Below are 20,707 nucleotides of genomic sequence, written 5' to 3'. Positions count from 1 at the left end.
GACCTCGCCCTCGCCTAGTCTACCTCATGACTGGCATTCCCGGCATCCTTGTCCTCTTCACCGAAATTCCACAAATTCCCTAACGCACAGTTATTTCAGCCCACCTCCTCTAAATGGTCACACTTTCTTCACCTCTGTCCCTAAGTTACCTCATATGCCCCCTCTTACCCCATCAAAATGCCGCTGCTATATTCTCAACGTGGCAGGTGTAAGACTCAGGACAACTCTTTCAAGAGAGTGCTTAGGGTGAGGATGAATGAGCCTCCTGGGCCATAATATGCACCAGGAAGCTCATCTGAGGATCCCTAGGAAATACGTCTATATCAGACGATTATGCACCTCACGATTTATATCCCATGTCAACATACAATCACAACACAAGAATTAGTGTGCCCAATCCTGTATATAGTTAAGTAAAAAGAAATGGTGTGGAGATTGGGGTGGGGCTTGTGTATGCAGCATGTTTGACTTTCATGCAGGAGACTGTTTGAATCCTATCACAGTCCTTCAATTAAAGACTTTTTTTCAGTATTAACCGTTATCACAATATTTACCTGACCTTAACCTTAAAGTGTTTTAGTTGCATTACCTTAAACATACTGTAACCATTTTTTTTGTTGCTATAACCTTAACCATAGGGACGGTTGTCGCTTAGAGGTAGAGCAGGTCACCCACTTGTCTAGTGGTAGCTTTTTGAGACTATACACCAGTACATTCATAGATGTGCATGTAAATGTAGGATGGCCACGTCACTTTTCTTTGGCTGTTTAGGGATAGCTAAAAGAAATCTTTTAAAAGGTGTGCAGCAGAGTAGAGATGAAACGATTACCGGTTTAACGATAAACCATGGTAAAATTCCCAACGGTTATTATTACCGTACACATTTTAACTACCATGATAACCGGGTTCAGTTACCACACTATTTTAAACTCACGGCAAATACTGTCCATCATCAACCAAAGTTAGCGACAGTCTCCCAGAAGCAGGCGCGCATGCGCAGTGTGCAACGTGGGTTTGTTTGGGTCAATGACAACATGGAGGAAGACAACGCTGCAAAGATTATTCAGTCACTCTGAAGTCTGGTCTTATTTTAGTTTTTATGAGAGCGCTGAGGGAAACTTGATTGAAAATGACCTCACAGTGAACGAAGAGTGAGTTAACTTTTATCTTTGGTTTATCTGTCTGACTTGCTAAAAGCTTGTAAACTGAAGCTCTCAATGTTAGCTGCTCTTGTAAAAACGCTACATGCTACACGTTGTTCTGCTGCTGTGTGCGTTGTGTGTCTGCAGACTGGATTTGTCAACTGCACATTATAACACGTTACGCAGTTTAGTCAACTAACCAGCATATCTATCTAAATCAAATTAGTTGTAAAAGTGTCAGAACAGAAGAAACGCTACAGATTCTTCTGTATTTATGGCAGTTGTTGGGCTCATTGCAGTTACTATCACTGTCTTCTAAAAGCTAATTTGTTTTCATGTAATTGTGCATGAGGTCATTGCATTACCTTTATAATCTTGATAATGCACACTTAGATGGTTTTCATATGTTTATAAAAGGTATTGGCTGTTATTTTATAGTTTATGCAAACAAAATGGTAATTTTATTTGTAGTTTCCCATTTAAAACTTGCTGAAATGGTTTCAGTGTGTGTATCAGTAACTTTTCATCATTTTATCGGCACATTTTTACAACACTGTGATAATACTGATAACTGTGAAAATAAACATCAAAAGGTCTTATATATGTGTAAAAAGTTGTGAAAAGCCTAGCTTCAGAGGGAACTGTGTGAAGTCTGATAAACTGCCTCAAGTGATGTCACCTGTCATGAAAGACTACAAGTTTGAAAATGATAAAAATCTGTACTCATCTCTGCTTGAGGCAAATAGCTGATGGCTGATGGCTTTATTAGCCGCTACTAGCATAAGACACTGGGACCTCAGGCCGGTGGTGGAGTCACACTGTGGGTAATGTAAATTTTGATGATAATGATAATGCAAGGGATGAAAAAGGTGGTGATGGGGCAGTGGATAAGACCTTTAGTGTGAGAGACCCGGGTTCGAATCTACTGTGAGACACCAATGTCTCTGAGCAAGACACTTAACCCCTAGTTGCTCCAGAGACGTGTGACCTCTGATATATATAGCAATTGTAAGTTGCATTGGATATAAATGTCAGCTAAATATGTAAAATGTAATATTTCTGGTTCTGTTAGCTGTTATCGCCACATATTGACAGGAATTGACACTCTTGAAAAACTATTTTATTTTTAACTAGGCTTTCCTGGTTAAATGAAGGTTAGATAGAATGTAATAAGCTCTTGATGGTTGAATTAAACACTTCGCTGTTACTTACTGAGATACACAAATGGTAGGTTTGAACTTTACCCTTAATCGGGTAAGGAAAGAGGCATATATAGATGATTGAGAGTGAAGGCTGTGTTGGTATTATAAGAATTGCAGCTCCAGTTTATCATTCCAGTGAACTGAAACCGAACTGACCCAAAAGCTGATAGCTACTGCATCGCCTGAATTCCTTTCATGGGTTCCCAGACAGAATACGTAGACGTTTCACTGCCAGTTATGCATTTTTTGATGTCTGCTTGGTCAACATGGTCTGCCACAAAGACCTAAAGACAGACTTTGACCTGCTACAAAAAGTGAAAAAAGGAATGGTCACAAAACAAAACATCCGGTAAACTAAACAACAGCTTGGGAACAACCGCAAGAAAGTGTTTTGTTTTCTGTCTGGTTTTCTGTATAAAACAGCATCATTTTTATTTAAGAACAGCTGTTATTTTTCCTTTTAACACATACAGTATATTCATTTTCTATATTCAACAGGACTAGATAGAGAGACGTACCTTCCCTCATATGCAGGAGGTAAATACTGTTTATATGGATGTGTCTTTGCTTAAATGTGTATAAATACATGGAATTAGGTAGCACTGTGAGGTATGTTTACTGACTGTCGAAAGTACCAGTAAAATCTGCCTCTCTAATAACCTCTTTTGTTTTTAGTCTCATCTTCATTTAAGAGGCAAAATTCTCACAAAGGACGATTTTATCTCACTCTCTGCAGCCTCTTTCACTTGTGTTTACACATCCATTAGGCACTTGGCGTCTGTCAGCCAGCAGACATTTGCGGCACTCAATGTAAATGTCTCACCATTCAACTTTTAAATAATTGCTGTCATTTGTTTAATCCAACTACAATCCCATTTCCAAAAAAGCTGGCAGGCTGTGTTAAATAGAAATAGTAACAAAACGTGATGATGTGCAAAACCCCATATTAATTGAAAATAGCACAAAAACAACTTTTCAAATGTTGAAAGTGAGAAATGTTATTGGGTTTTGGAAAATGATTTGCCCATTTTGGGATTGAGGGAGATAAAATCATCCTTTGTGAGAGTTTTAAAACGAACAAAGCAAATATGGCGACATACACAGTACAAATGTAGGTTATAAGTTTTATTTGCACGGTACAAAATATTTTAATAAAAATACCACATCAAAAACTCTGTCAGTAGCATCGTGTTTCTGCTTTGTATGACTTATAATGGTGCTTTCAGACCAAATGCGAATTTAATCCTCACTACGCTTTCCTCACATGAGTACATTCGCTGCAAGTGTTCACACACAACACAAGAAGGCGATTAGAACCCGCAAAAATTTGGAAAGTTGGAAATTTTCAACTCACGCGAAGGCCTTAGTGAAGTGAAGGCTTAGCGCCCCCCAACAGGAAATTGTGGCTCTACACGTCTTTGCATTGACTTTGTATGTAAACTCACCGCCCCAAACGCTCGCTTCGCTTTTGATCTGAAAGCACAGTAAGACCCAATCAGAGTGCCAAACGTGAGCGGCTGCATCATCGTTTCTAAAGTCCTACGTTTTTGCCCGTCTGCACTAAAACGCTCAGACTTCTTTGTTTTAGGTCTTCCTTTTTGCCGTTTTAGTCTGGAAGGTGCAAATGTAGCATAAGGTCTCCATTTTAATAAAAAAACGCAGTAGTGTGGATGAATGAATGAATGAATTTAGTTATTGGAATGAAGTTATTAGAAAGGCAGGAGCAGGACGTGTTGACTGGTAGTTTGGGTTGTCAGTACTTGTATCTATATCTAATTCCATGTCCCAACTTTTTTGAAACATGTTGGCATCAAAACAATCACATTTCTCAGTTTCAACATTTGATAAGTTGTAGGGATGTAGGGACAGAGTAGGGAAGTCAAAAGGTATTGCAAGATTTTTAACATTTCTTTGAAAATTGTACAGAAAGTGGTAGCAGATAGGGTTACTAACTCATTCCTCCACTGATTCCTCGTGTGTTTCGATGTTACATTTCTTATATTGGCCAAGGATAAGGTAATAATGGAATAATCTGTTCATGCACTGAGTTGCCAAAGCATGTACGTGTGTGTTTCCATGAGATGGAGCAACAAAATCTCTTGGGTTGTGAGGGGTTGAGAGAGCTTTCCATGAAATGTTCACGAATTTAAAGAGACTGATCATTTCTTGCTACCATGTACGGAAGTCGCTGAAATTGTCTTTCGTTATCTTTTAATGACGTGGTCCGTAAGAATGACCTACACTTTCAGGATCAGCACTGGAAGAAAGATGAAATCTTCTCTTAATCTTTCTTTTTATTCTTTTTGCTTTCACTTTAATCCTAAATGTATCTTTGATTCTTATTTCTTCTTATCTGCCTCTCCCGTTTTGTTCCTGGCTAAACCTCTACCCTCAGTGGCTCCAGGAGTGAGACAACCTGCTCTCTCCTAAATCACTCCAAAAAGGCCAACAGACGAGATTTATATCCCTTAAACCAAACACAGAACGCAGGAAGAAGGGGTTAATGGAAAAGAAGAGGATGACACAGCTGTCTCAGAATAAGCATAGAGATGAGGCTGAACTAAGTATGCAAAAAGAGTTTTGGTGACCTTTATTTAAATCTGATCACTAAAAAAATTATTTAGAAGTTCACATGTACAAAAACAGTAGGATTGTTTCAGTTTAGAGTCTGCATTCGATTAGGTTTCTCTGTTGTGATTTATATAATTAAGTTAATGTCAAGAAGGAGAAGTCCTCAAATACGAGGTTCATGCAACAGAATAGTAGACCAGTGTAGTTGGATTGAATGTATTTGAGACTCCTTATATAAACAGATACCAAGTAAATTAGGTTGATATTTCTCAGCTCACTTCTCATAAGACAGAGCACAACAATGATGACGCAGAAACAGCACAGAGTCATAAATTCACTCTATCTGGCCAAGGTGGCAATTGTATTGACAGTAATTGACAATGACTCAGTGACATGCTGCTGAAAATTCACAAGAAGGAAATCTTAACTGGGCCCTGCAATGGATTGGCGACCTGTCCAGGGTGTAACCCACGTTTGCCCAATGTCAGTTGGGATTGGCTCCAGCCCCTCGCAACCCTGTAGGCAGGATAAGCGGTTGACGATGGATGGATGGATGGAAATCTTAACTGTTTAGTTCTGCTTAAAAAAATGTCCTAACTTTGTAACCTTGAACAAATATAAAGAAAAGGAAAAGAGGAGTTTTTCAGCTGTTACATTAGGATTATTCCCAAGTGAACATATGCACACACAAAAGCATGCTCGCAGTAGGAGATAACAGGCTTAAAGACTCTCTGCGGGGACGTAGTTTGTACGTGACCTAACCAAACGACCTCTGACCTCTGAGGTGTGGACAGAGTCTTGGAGCAGACGAAAGGAGGATGATGCCGTTGGAGGGGGCGACTGGGGAAATGGAGAGAGGAAAAATAACAGGAGAGGAGGAGGTAAAAGCAGAGATTCGTAGATAAAAAGAGAGAGGAGATGGGAAACAAGCCAGAATAAGGAGAAAAAGGCCGCAAGAATGTCATCCTGGGAAAGTGGTCCTTCACAAGTAGCTAATTTTAATGGCAGATTATGTTCAGTCAATCATAAATAAATAAGGCTTACTGTTCTTGGGCAACACAAGGATGTGGAAGATGCACAACACTTTCTCTGTTGTTTGAACCAACACAAAAGTCTTAATCTGCTCTCACCATCTGAGGAAGTGAAGACCTGGATTAACTTAATTTTTGATGGAAATGAGCCCACAGGAACTGGAAGACTCTTTGTTGTTACATAAATTGGTAGGCTACTTGTTTATGTGAAGTGTTTGGTCTACTGCTACACACACACATACACACACTTTTTTTCCAAAATGAATCTGACACCCTTGCTTCAGGTAGCCTGATACAACATTCAAAGAAAAATGGAGAGAAAATGAAAATAAGCCGTAGGTTAGTAGAAAGTCTTTCAAAGTACAGTTAGACATTTTGGGAAATACGCTTATTTACCTTCTTTCTGGACAATTGGATTAGAGGGCTGATACCGCTCTCATGTCTGTATGATAAATATTTTGGTTATCTTTGCTTAGCACAGCCGCAGCTCTCCTTAAAGCCCCACCATGTCATTTATATTTCAGTTGTTGTAGAGACGTAACAAATTAGATATAACATGTTGGTGAGTTTAAGAGGTGCTGGTACGAAGATTAGCAAAACTAGCTGTTTCCCCTTGTTTCCAGTCTTTATGCTAATCTAAACTGCCCTGCTGGCTGTAGCTTCATATTTACCATACAGACAGGAGAGAGACAATTTCCTCTCATCTAACTCAGCAAGAAAGTGAATTTCTCAAAAACATGTCTTTAAAAACAACAAAACAAGATGAAACTTCAGCATTTGCTCTTCAAATTGTATTATTTAAATCAATTTAAACTTGCATTTTTGTTAGTTATAACATAATAATCAAATGCCAGTAAAATTAATACAAAATAAAAACAAGCTATCTATATGTTAATGACAGCATTTAGTAAAGTAATAGTTTCCCCTTATCATCTGAACAATCCTGATGAATCAAACGGCAAAAGTAGTATAACCTAAGCAGGTTAAAATAAGCCGTGAGAGGAATTTGCCAATAAATATTACACCTAGCGGGAGGTTTCAGGGGCCTGTATGACCATCATGTCTGTCTCCCTCAACCTCTCCCTTCATGTCTCCAGCCCCCAATCTATTATCCCTGACCCCGACATTCAGTACATACCAAAGATCAAAGCCTGACAAGACCCCCGAAGAGCACTCTCATTGTTTCATGTCCTTTAACTCACTCAGGTGTTCAAAATGTGGGTACCTGTGCTTCTGTGTGTGCGTTTGTGCAGTCCAGAGCAGCTTAAAGCGAAATAAAGAAACACTGAACAAGTCAAACAAGTCCTGGATCACAAAAGTCTCGGTTCAAATCATTCTCCTTAAAATAAACCAATATTTGGCTAATTTGTGCGTGCTAAATTTACAGTAATCCCTCAAACATTTGGATGGGCCCAAATCTGACTTCATTAAGTCATATCCAGATGTGATATAGATTTATAATGACGCAAAGTAAGCATCTCTTTTCATTCCTTGAATATTTATTTATTAGGCCAATGCATTGAAAGGACTCAAGTCTCAGTTGTGTAAAATACTTCTAATACAGCAGATCAAAAATGCTGTGTCATTTTACTTTAACAGTCATTAGTCAGAGACCTAAAAGACAACTATACTTACAATTTGCTTTTGTAAAACTTGACTTGGACTTGCCTCAAAATGCTGGTTATGATTTATATAATTGTTTTTCATCAAAACTGCATGAAATGGTCAGTTTTTAAAATTTTTTAACATATTTTTGGAAACTAATTTTGCGAAGACATTGTATTCTTTGACACGTACAGTGCCTTGCGAAAGTATTTGGTCCCCTTGAACTTTTCGACCTTTTGCCACATTTCAGGCTTCAAACATAAAGATATAAAACTGTAATTTTTGTGAAGAATCAACAACAAGTGGGACACAATTATGAAGTGGAACGAAATTTATTGGATATTTCAAACTTTTTTAACAAATAAAAAACTGAAAAATTGGGCGTGCAAAATTATTCAGCCCCTTTACTTTCAGTGCAGCAAACTCTCTCCAGAAGTTCAGTGAGGATCTCTGAATGATCCAATGTTGACCTAAATGACTAATGATGATAAACAGAATCCACCTGTGTGAAATCAAGTCTCCATATAAATGTACCTGCTCTGTGATAGTCTCAGAGGTCCGTTTAAAGCGCAGAGAGCATCATGAAGAACAAGGAACACACCAGGCAGGTCCGAGATACTGTTGTGGAGAAGTTTAAAGCCGGATTTGGATACAAAAAGATTTCCCAAGATTTAAACATCCCAAGGAGCACTGTGCAAGCGATAATATTGAAATGGAAGGAGTATCAGACCACTGCAAATCTACGAAGACCCGGCCGTCCCTCTAAATTTTCAGCTCATACAAGGAGAAGACTGATCAGAGATGCAGCCAAGAGGCCCATGATCACTCTGGATGAACTGCAGAGATGGGAGACTCTGTCCATAGGAGAACAATCAGTCGTATACTGCACAAATCTGGCCTTTATGGAAGAGTGGCAAGAAGAAAGCCATTTCTTAAAGATATCCATAAAAAGTCTCGTTTAAAGTCTGCCACAAGCCACCTGGGAGACACACCAAACATGTGGAAGAAGGTGCTCTGGTCAGATGAAACCAAAATCGAACTTTTTGGCAACAATGCGTTATGTTTGGCGTAAAAGCAACACAGCTCATCACCCGGAACACACCACTGTCCAACATGGTGGTGGCAGCATCATGGTTTGGGCCTGCTTTTCTTCAGCAGGGACAGGGAAGATGGTTAAAATTGATGGGAAGATGGATGGAGCCAAATACAGGACCATTCTGGAAGAAAACCTGATGGAGTCTGCAAAAGACCTGAGACTGGGACGGAGATTTGTCTTCCAACAAGACAATGATCCAAAACATAAAGCAAAATCTACACTGGAATGGTTCACAAATAAACATATCCAGGTGTTAGAATGGCCAAGTCAAAGTCCAGACCTGAATCCAATCGAGAATCTGTGGAAAGAACTGAAAACTGCTGTTCACAAACGCTCTCCATCCAACCTCACTGAGCTCGAGCTGTTTTGCAAGGAGGAATGGGCAAAGATTTTAAGTCTCTCTATGTGCAAAACGTACCCCAAGCGACTTACAGCTGTAATCGCAGCAAAAGGTGGCGCTAAAAAGTATTAACTTAAGGGGGCTGAATAATTTTGCACGCCCAATTTTTCAGTTTTTTATTGTTAAAAAAGTTTGAAATATCCAATAAATTTCGTTCCACTTCATAATTGTGTCCCACTTGTTGTTGATTCTTCACAAAAAATAACAGTTTTATATCTTTATGTTTGAAGCCTGAAATGTGGCAAAAGGTCGAAAAGTTCAAGGGGCCGAATACTTTCGCAAGGCACTGTATGTGGTTAGGTTATTTCTTAGCCTTGTAAGCCACATCAGTCTTTTGCATGACTGTCAGCTGTATTTGATTTCAGCCTGGTTCGCATAAGTGACGCCAGCAGAGAACCTGAGGGACACTGAATTAGATTAATATAACAGCAGAAGTATCAAAAGCTAAGACTCAAGTGTGTGTCTGCATGTGAGAGGAGGAGACAGAGTACAAAGAAAGAAACGCAAACCAATCGACTGAATGACCCTAAAGCTGCAGAGTCACACACCTGTTTGCTGTCATTTTAGGACAACAGATAAAACCCGGTTGTCCTCATCTACCTACATCAGTGCATCACTAACCTTTTAACCCAAAGTCTCTATACCTCCCACAGTTTGTCTGTTTTTCATCACGCCGTTCCCTTCATCTGTGAGGTTGCTACACTTGAACAGCAAACGGAGCCAAACAACAACAACAGCCTGGTCGCAGAAAAGACCCCCCAAGACACGATCATAAACAGGCCACACTGGCCAGCGCTTGACCCCACGGGGCTGCCTCTCTAAGTGGGCTGAAAAAATAAATCCACCCCCTTTGCTGACCCTCCCGTCATGAATCTCTAAATATTTCTAAGCCCCGATAAGCATCTGAGCTTCAGAGTCATACGTGAGAGAAGAAGATGACTAGTGAGATGGGTGTCTGGAACGCATACAGGCGCTATAAATGTGGCTTTAATTAGTGAGGCACTTAAATCAGACTGTTTTTTTGGCTTTAGGCCTCAAATTACTCTTAGATTATTGCCCTACTAATGTATATATGTTTGATCTATGTTTTGGCATGGAAACAACATTGAGGGTCAAATACATCACTTAAACTTTCCACTTTCCAGAACAGTTTCCAAAGTCAGGAATTTTGGATGCTTGGCTGTATGTGGTTGAGAAGCAGCACATATTGTGGCAACAGATCCATGAAATTAAGTTCAAAATACAGTACAATACTATCTATCTATTTATTTATCTGTCTATCTATTGAAGAGAGGGGATAACTTAAGCATACTTGGATTTAGACACATGATGTTGATTTATTATGTATTAGAAGATTTTTCAGTCTTAGCTATGTGGCATAGTACTGTTCTGAAAATGCTGCATCATGACCATGTTGTTCTGTTATGTGCAGATAGAAATGTCTTGTTACACTATGAAATAGTGTTTGAGAACAGTACTTTATTCAATATATAAATAAAGTACCTAACTTGAAGTTTGGAGTTGTGCTTTACCGTGCGAACATGCAAGCAACTATATTCACTGTCCTTCTAGAGCTGTTTTGGTCTGCACTGTCTCCATATCCCATGATGTAGATGACATCTAGCCCCAGTCCACAGTGTTCCCCAGTGAGTGCTTTGTCTGTGCTGAGCTAAGAAACACTGAAACGCTCTGTACACCTGAGAGGAACTGCAGAGAAAGTTGATCATTCTCTCTGTGTTTGTTCATTTCACATTTCATGCAGTCCCTGCGATGGATTGGCGACCTGTCCAGGGTGTACCCCGCCTTTCACCTGATGTAAGCTGGGATTGGCTCTGTACGCAGGATAAGCGGTTGACGATGGATGGATGGATGGATGGATGGATACATGCAGTCATTTGATCCATTGTTAATATAAAAATATGGATTAGTGCATCTTTAAAGCACAGGATTAGACATGAGGGATTTTAGAAGAAACCTCAGTTACATCTTTCTATCAAACTTCTTCTCACATGCTGCTGGGTGCCATTTGATTTTCACACAGTTAAAACAGACATGTGAAAGAAATCAGCTCTAAACAGAGATTTGTTTTCTTGCCAGAATAGAACCAATTACTTTCATTCGTCTACTTAACAGAGCAGGAACAGTATATGGGATCTAGTCCGCTAATACAATTATCTAGTCTAAAAAAAATTAATTTAATCACAAACAAGCACATATTTACCCTTGAGGCCTCAATAAATCATGCAGATTATTTTAAAGTAGTTTATGTCAATGCAGCTAGGCTTCTCTGGAAAATATCGTCCTGTAGTGTTTCTGGAGCAGTAAGCAGTTGTTTGCCATTTAAAACAACACTCAAATGAGTAAGCAGTGACCACCTGACTCTCTGTGCTGTATGTTTCTAATTATCCTGAAACAGCAGTGGGCATCATAAGACACTAGTTACAGAGTTCAGATGCAACAATATACAGAATGGCGTGCTTTTACTTCATGAGGTCAGTCACGACTCTTCCACTTGTTGTTAGAGGAAGTAACATTTGTGTGTCACTTTTCTCATCAATATTTAGTCAGAGCCAAAAAACATTAAAATGCATATTTTGTGAATCAGGTCCACTAAGGCAACTCTGCCTTTAAAAAACTTTATATAGTGAGACAGGGATTTGTGTCATACCCCCTGCTGTGTTCTGTCTTATGCAGTTAGTGATGACTTGTTTATTATTTAACCACAAACTTCCACCCATTTTAATAAAGTGCTTTGAGTTGCTTAAACATCACCAGGAAAAACCTGAATCAGGCTTTCATTCCCAAGAACTTGACAGTGACATTGAAGGGAAAAATATGATGTCAGTTAATGTTTTGCAGATACATTCAGTATGAATATTCTGTGACTTTTGCAGATGTGTTCATTAAAAAGCTTTCACATTATGTTGATCAAATATGTAGTTCTGAAGGAATTGCATTTCTCTCAAAATATGTTTGCTGGTGCAAATCTGTCATATATGAATGTGTTTTTGAGGTTTGCCAAAGGAAAAGGAAACTGTATATAAAGTTAGCTCTTTGTCTGTAGTGTTCAGATCATTAATCCTTACAGTAAATCTATTGATCCTGTACCTTGGTATCTACGACCTGATGTGTATTTGGGAGAGGTCATTAAGATTTGTGCCTGTATTGCACAGTCTAACAATTACTTTCAACCTGTTTGTGTTTTTTAATGACAGTGACCTGAATCAGCAGGTAAAAGAGAAGGTTAAAACCGACTCAATAAAACAAGAATAAAACATTTTTATAAAGTTGGTGTCTACATTAAAACCCCTTCCGATAAAAACACAGTCCTGTGGTCCTTTGCAAAAAGAGCATCAGTATTTGGTTGGAAGGTTAAATTATTATCAATAATAGTTTCCAGATACTTGAATAACTTCAGCATCCTGGCCATAAATAACAGCAGAGAGTACAGCACTTGAATAAATACTTTCCACCATGGTCTCTGTTTTTCAGGTCAATGAGATTTACTGTTATTGGCAGGGATGGCGATATATGATACGTGTGTTTGGTCAATAGAGTAAATCTCAGATGCCTCAGCTTTAGAGATTGGAACGACTACGCCATCCTACGTGAGTATACCTACCAAGGAAGCATCTGAACTGAAGCTATGATTCACTGTTTGTCCTTCAGATGCTCTGACTCCCACCAGGACACGCACACACACGCGCGCGCGCACACACACACACACACACACACACACACACACACACACACACACACACACACACACACACACACACACACACACACACACACACACACCATGACTTCACACATCTTCCTCTGTGCTCTGTGAAGCAGTTAGTGCTGCATCAGGACCAGAGCTGATGAAAAATGGATGTGCAAGAAAGAAAGAGGGGTGAACAGGTTTATGAAAGAGGAAATGAGGAACACTATGAATAACAACATTGGGAGAATCCTCTCGTTTTTCGGGTTGTTAGTCTGAATGTTTTTGTTTTTTGTGACCCTTGTGGTCTTGAAAGTAATAACTCGACAGCGGAGTAACAGGGAGAAAAATCTCTTTGGTGCCATTTGCACTTGTAATAAAATTCAAGTGCAATTTAATACACTTATTCTCAAATGTTGGTTTTGGCTACACGCAATTCAAAGAAAACCATACTCCACTCAGGTGTTGGTGATCATGCAAGCTGCTTGGTAAAGGCTAAAAAAAACACCAGAAGAAGAACAACTTGGAATGGAACAAAATGTAAGCGCATAGATGACTCGCATGGATGGACTACGAGCAAAGCAAACATCTTGCATTCTCCCTGTTGACAAATGCTAATTTTAGTGGAATTTAAGTGGAATTTCAGCTGCTGTTATCACAGGGAACAGACACTGTAGAGGCTACTTCCACAGACTGTTTACTGATGTAGTTACATTTCCTTGGATTTGGATGCAACGCCCTGAAAAACCACCTATTTTGTTGCCTTTTTGCTGACAAGGGTGCCAGATGGTTTAGTTATGAAGACTTTATACTATACACGTAACTTTTATACATGACTTACATGAGCAACGTGGGATCAGGAAAGAGCCATTTTGGTTCAGCAGAGGCCAGCAAAATGGAAAACACCTGGTTTATTTCCACTCTTGTTTTGTTGAGGGCAGAGCAAGAGCTAATAGGTGCATGGAAAGATAAAAAGAAGAGGGTTTTCACCCCAAGTAGAGGCAAGATGGATGAGTGCGTCCACAGAGGCTCATGACGTGATGTAAGTAAGAGAGGTTATTTTGAGCACTGTGTTGCAGCAGGAGGAGCCAGCACAGACTTAAACAGAAAGAGACATAATTTTACATTTCTGAACATGCAGAAACCACGAGACTGCCTGTTTGTGATGGAAATGCCTCACCAGTTGTAACCTAAATGCACTGACGAGGAAGTAAACAGCTTTATCTGAATCTCACAAAATCAGCCATTCGTGTGAGACAAACAAAGTCATAATAGTGTTATCAAATTGTGTGCATGATCACGACCTAATTCTACAAGGAGACATATCCTCATTTATTCAAGAGGCTGTCATGTAGAGGTTATCCTTTGCTACTTGAGGCAAATATCAAACAATCATTTGATTCTAAGGACCTTGCAGTCTACTAGCTACCTAAACAGGTGAAGCAATAAAGAGAGGCAGTATGATAAGGATGCAGATGTGGCTGAATCATAATGATTGACACAAAGGAGCAGTAACAGTCCCTGTGGGGCAGTGAACAGGTCAATCCCTGCTGGCCAGACCTCATATATTCAATAACACATCATTACTGCAGGACAACACTTCTCTGTGTGGAAAACCCCTCCTCACACCTCCACCAGCAATACTGACAAAAAGAAACACTGATGGTCATGTGTGTTTGTGCAGTGCAAAACTGTAACCTTTAAATTGAATGAAAGGTAATTTCCTTATTTGTGGTAACACAATAATTCTAAACTAAGCATCAATATGAGCATGTCACCAGAACAAATAGTCCACCTTTTTTCTCTCTTTGGGATCTCTTCAAGTATATCTATTTCTTTACGTGTTACGTGTGTGTTTTTAACAACAATAAACCAAGAGTCTGTGCGCAGACGGTCATCTTAATTGAATTTATGACATCTCATCATTATCAATTCACAATAACACAGTGCTTTAAACCTGAACAGAATTTGTTCTGGTGCATTTGCACAGTTGATTGAAAACAAACAGCAACAGCCATATTTTTAAGCAGAATATCAGCAGATTTGATATTGTTCTGAGACTCATTATTAGATCAAACTATTGGAGTGAGGTCTAATCTTTAGGGGCGGAGAGGAGCAAGGAACAAAACACACGCCTGTGTTTTTTACTGAAATGGAGCTGGCAGTGAATCTGAGAGATGAAGATAGGAAGCTGGCTGAGGGACAGATTAATTAGCAGAAAGCCATTTCCTGTTTCTCCTCTACAAGGATGAGAAAAAAGAATCATAAATTTGATTTCCCTTTCAGACGAAAAACTCGCCACGGAAAGTTTAAAATTCCAGTTGTCTATAATAGTTTACAGAGCCGTTGTTTATCTGCTGTAGGGCATGCAAAGGTGGATGTATGTTTCACACTTTCTTGCAAAATGTTAAACTATTTCAGTAGGCCATATCAGGTTGAGCAGTTATGCTTACCTTGACTCCTCTGATAGAAAATCACTGAACTCACTACAAACACGTGCTGGTTTCCATGTTAAAGATAAACCTCTCTAAAACTCTTTTTTTTCTTTTCCCTCTCTCAGCTCCACACACCAGTCCCCTCAGTCCCTTGACACCCAAAACGCTGCCTCGCCCCCCTCCCCATGTTGGTTCCTTCCTCTTGTTGTGGGACGGTGCACACAGGGACCCTCTGCTTGTCCCTGTCCAGGTCCATCCTCAATGGATTCTCTGTTTGACCCCTTCCGCTTCCCTCTCCACTCTCTCTCTCTCTGCTAAACAGGATAATCAGCATCACAGCAGCGTCTGATCATCTGCAGCTCATTATACAAGAACAGACCAGCCTTAATCAGCACACATTACATTTCATGACATGATGGTGTATTATTGGAGTCACCTGCTGGGAGCAGGACCTGACATGTGATGCAGGTTTCATGTTCAGGTGCCTTTTTGTGCTATGTTTGCTATTGTGCAGTTGTGAGTGTGTGTGGATGTGAGTGAATACATAGACATTCACTGTAGTTTCAGTAATGGTAACGGTGTGCTCCTGTCTGGCTGGGTACAAGACAGGGAAGTGTATTAAGAAATTAAGAGGCAGACAGAGAAAAAGAAGCCTGTTTACACATGCTAATGATGCCAAATGTGAATGGTGGCCATGAAATTACAATGAGTCAATGTTTTTCTGGAAAAGTTACTTTATAACTTTAGAAATTTTCTTTTTCTTAAAGAGCAACTTCACACCTGCAGAAAATCTTGTTTTTGCCATCTCCAGTCTTTTAACTTCTCTGCTTTTTGCATTAATGTATAAGTATACTCCAGGGTGTGTCAGTACACTGTGACATCACAGTTGGGCGCAGTTACAGGTGCAAAAGAGCACATAGAGGTGAGAGTTTCACCCTGAGAGGACAGTGAAACCTAAAGGCTCGTGCAGACTACATGACTTTCAGGGTCGGCCGATTGCTGTGCTGTTCAGACTAAACAACTTGCTGTCTTGTGAGGGGAGTCTTGTAGTCGTTGTGGCGTTCACACTACGCGACTGATCGGTGACAGGGGGTCACACATTACACAAGCTGACAACGGCTGTGTCACCCGATTCTGGTTTCCAAACCACATTCCATGTTCTGCCAGCTGCCTGCAGTCATTGGCTGGATGTGGATGTCGAGTCGGCCGACTCCTCCAGATATGTGCCATGCTAGATATCTGGCTGGCGTCTGTGATGTGTCAGGGATCCTTTTTTATGCGTCCTTAGTAGTTAGTAGTAGTTCACAAATAACGACTGGCGGCCACTGATCGATCACTGATTTACCCCTGATGACGATCGCCGAGCTCACCAACCAGCAAATCGGACTTAAAATCGTGTAGTGTGAACTAGGCTTAAGTCATTCTTCAAGTGTAAATAAAATCAGATATACTCCCAGTCAAGTCAGGACATTTTAGCGTCAAACCCTTCTCACTAGGAGAAATTCCCAAAGGACTCATTTAGAAAATAATGAATTGTTGCTGTTTGTATAAACACTGATGCACTGTGAATGAAAAAGTCATTAGTCTGCTGTGTGCCATCTCCTTGTTAAGTACAACATCACTACCAGACTAAAAACTGTGGCTTTGCTCTTCAAACTGTTTACACAAACTGTAATTTGGCCGTAGCTTAACGCTGGGACACTCCTCTCTAGGCCAGCATGTAAGTGAATGTGCATGGGTGCCGTTCAGAGACCTTTCTTCCGTACACACTTGTACAGTTATATATATTTCTTAATGTTTGTTTCACACTTGATTTTCCAGTCTGCTTCTTAGATATGTGCTGCAATCAATAGTTCCCCATAGCACCCTTCTCTGCGTACATCTACAAAGATGGTATTGTTTATATTTTTATTGCAAAACTATAATTCCAGCTGGAGAGAGAACCGCCCTCTCCCCCACACTGAAGATCAGATAAAAAGAAAGATAAGAAACATGTTGCAGTAAACAGGGTCTTCACTTCATAATAAGAACCATCCCACATCATGCTCTTCGCAGCTCTATCCATAACAGTCCTGTCACTTTTGAACAGAGTTTGGAAGGTTTCCAAAAGAGACCTACGACTTGAACCCAGCAATGTCTGACAGGGGCTTCAGAGAGAGACAAGAGATTTCAGACACTAATTTCTGACACTGGATGTGTGTTTGGGAAATAAAAGTATAGTATAGGTAGATAGAAACACACACACACACACACACACACTGCATTAGAAGCAGCTGCGGCAGCATGTTTGAAAGCATTATGAAAGCTAGTGGAAACAGTTTTAACTAATTTATATACAGTTAGGTAGTTTAGTAAAGTGATCCCAACATAGGGGTTGGGCCCCTTCCAAATGGTCACAGGATAAAGCTGAGGGATCCAAAGGTAAATAATGGGAGAGTTCTGCTGCACATATCTGTATTCCTTAAGTAAACTGGACTTTTTATCTTATCTTTGCTTTTTGGGGTGCTTCAAACTGTTATTTAAATAAAACCATTTGAGGAAATGTGGAACCTCTAACAACTCATAGACAACTGAGGCATGACAAGGAGCCTCAGCTGGACTCTGCTTGGTTTTTGTAAGTGGTCACAAGCCAAAAAGGTACAGCTCGACATCATTTCAGCAGGACTTTCAATATTTCAAAACATCCTATCTGTGTGCATAAATCAGTTTTATTAGTCTGCTTGTGAACTTTATAGTGCTTAGCCTCCAAACAGAACAATGATTATAATAACATGCTGAAATTAGATGACGCTATAATTTGCGTCACTGGCTTTACTCAATTTGCCAAAAGAAAATGTGTGTAATAAATTAGATAAGTGGTTTTGAGAGTTGATGTGTTTTTCATATTCTACACAGGATGCCTCTGGAATCCCTGTGCTTTGGCTGCTTATTTCCTGTTTATATTGATTTGTAAAGAAAGCGAATTACTTTATGTGCAACAAGAAACAAGCACCATGACCGTGGCTGGTATTTTGGCTGGTATTAAAGCTGGACAATGCAGTCACTGACTATCAACCTGCTAAATGGAGAGATATCTTGTCTGTGGTAGAAACGTGAGTCTAAGCACACAAACTGTATCTCCCCATCACAGCTGGAATCACAAAGCACAATAGAAGTACTCAAGTCGGACTAGCAGTCTTGAAACATTTCAGTATCACACATTCCATTGTCGCTTGTAAAATAAGAGGGAAAACTGCCACTGCGATAATACCTGCGATAACAGCTCAGGCCTTAACAAAACATTCAACTGCAAACACAGATGATGTCAGTTCACGGGAAAACAACTTCACAAACACAGCCAGTATATAAACATGAGCAAACAACACATATTCTTAAGAAAAAACAAGAACGAACAAATGTAGCTATGATTAAAATCTTGACTATGCTAAGCCTTTGTGCTTTCTGTCTCTCTCCCTCGGTGTCAATTGACCTTTGTGCTGACCTTTCAGGGAGAGAGAAGGGCCACAAAATCTGACCTGTTGACCTCTAGTCTATAAAAAAAGTCAATAAATCCAATAGGTTATACGAGACGTGAACAGAGCAGGTGGCGAAACACACATAGTCATTAGTAGGCGCTTTACAAATATTCATTCACACAAAGCTGAGCAATTTACACCGAGGTAACAGTGCAGAGTCTGCAAGATCCCTCAGAAGATGACAGCTGCCCACAACATACTGCATATAGCCAAGGGGCACATTAACTCTTATAAGTAAGAGTTTAGTTGTTATATTCTTGAGATTAAAATGTAGAGAAATGGAACAAGAGTTAATTGAGCGTAAAGTTGTGGTATTGTGGTATTCTTTATCAATAAAGTGTCAGTGCTCACAGTGTCCTGCAGGCTGTCTGAAACTTAATACAAATTAATGGTCCTGGCTTCTATTCTGGGTCTTCCCTCCAAATGTGCTGACAATATGTTTTTTCTTAATCTGTTATTAATTTATAGATTATTCAAACTTGATTGAAATAGGAATCCCAACTGGTTACACATCAGCAGAGACTGGGACATTTTTTTTGTGTAAAGCTATTATTTTTGGTCTGTTTAGTTTATTGGTATTTTCTTTTTCTTTTATGATATCACATTGATATGAAATAATGTATAGTACACGTGAAATCAAATTTCTGGATGTTATGTGTGTTTATTTTTACACGTTTTTTTCCAGAATTTAACCCTTCTTTTTTTACATTTACTCTTCAAAGGCAGCCACATGATACATCTTGTGGCCTTCCTGGTTCTGCACATACAGCATGTCATAACTTTAACTTCAAATCTGTCAAAATGTGCTTCCTTTATGCTCTAGATATGCAAATGAAGAAACTCTTTTAGATAAACAGTTTTACTTTGAAATGTATATTAGAATTGAAATTTCTGATTTAGTGATCAAACAACCTTATTTCTTCTGGAAATAAAAACAAGTGCAATCAGGAGTAACATGTGGACCTGTTATAACAATGTGTTACTGTCTAATTCAATATTCCTTCACTGCTCCTGTGCTTCGCCCAGAAGCTCAAAACTATCAAAAGGACAAATCGTCGTGATCCACAGTGTCTCTGACTCACACCATGGGCCCAGGTGCATGTAAATCTGGACATGAATGAGCTGCTGGCGTTTTATTACTGCGGGACTGCAGACAACTCGACCCATTACTCAGCAAAAAACAGCGTCAGGCGCACTTGGAGCCTGTGTGCTGCAGCACATTACTGATGCGCACAAAATTTACAGGGACAGCGTGACGTCAGGTAGGCTATGTTTGCAAACACACACAAAAAACAATATAAAAAAACGAAGTGGGAGCCTAACAGCAGACACCAGGAAGCAGAATAAACACCACTAGGCCTTAATGAACAAACATGACCATGTGTCTCCGTGCCCATTGCGCAGGGAGGTGCGGGAAACGGAGACAGGGATCAAAAAGCCTCAATGTACCTTGCCATCGAGGACGCTGCCTCCCTCCTGGAGCACGTTCATCTCCGCGCTCAGCTCTCCAGCAGAGGCTGAGGCTGAAGCTGAGGCATCCTCCTGGCTCTTTCCGTCCCGCTGCACTGAGCTCTCTGCTCCCATGGCGAACAATCAGAAAGGTGAACTCTTCTCGTCTTTGGCTACGTTCAGTCTAAAAACAAAACAACACTCCACGCCAAACCAAGATATCACGACTGTATTACAGCAAGCGAGTATCCAAAGCGTCCAAATTGCGAGCGCTACAGTGCAGCTCCGCCCCGGGGTGGCCTGGATCTGGAGTGATGAAGTGTGAGGAGCACCAACAAACTCTTTTAGGACACCCCCACCTCCTCCACCTCCCTTCAGTATCACATGGGGCTCCGGTGCGCCGCGGCACTCCTTGCAGCATCAGAGACGGTGCTGATGGAGGAGGAGAGAGGTGAGAGAGGGAGGATGACGGTTTATAAATGAAAAGCTGTAGATTCTAGCATCACATAGGCTATTCGGCTTAAGCAGACATTAGATATGTCCTTAGACAAATGG

The 20,707-nt window shown here is 40.1% G+C and overlaps 1 protein-coding gene across 1 annotated transcript in view; it reads right to left on the bottom strand.

Annotated features, from left to right (window-relative positions):
- The window catches only part of akap12b (A kinase (PRKA) anchor protein 12b), a 44,849-nt gene extending 24,383 nt beyond the window's left edge, over window positions 1-20,466 (bottom strand). The window contains exon 1 of the mRNA XM_038726262.1: window positions 20,153-20,466. Within this exon, the coding sequence (XP_038582190.1) occupies window positions 20,153-20,287 (135 nt within the window). The 5' untranslated portion in view covers window positions 20,288-20,466. The remainder of the gene's footprint in view (window positions 1-20,152) is intronic.
- Between the last annotated feature and the right edge of the window lie 241 nt (window positions 20,467-20,707).

This window comes from Micropterus salmoides, unplaced genomic scaffold, assembly GCF_014851395.1.
Source record: "Micropterus salmoides isolate LMB-PRFRI ecotype aquatic unplaced genomic scaffold, ASM1485139v1 Ms_hic_scaffold_18, whole genome shotgun sequence".
Classification (NCBI taxonomy): Eukaryota; Metazoa; Chordata; class Actinopteri; order Centrarchiformes; family Centrarchidae; genus Micropterus; species Micropterus salmoides.
This window is presented reverse-complemented; position numbering and strand designations above follow the sequence as displayed.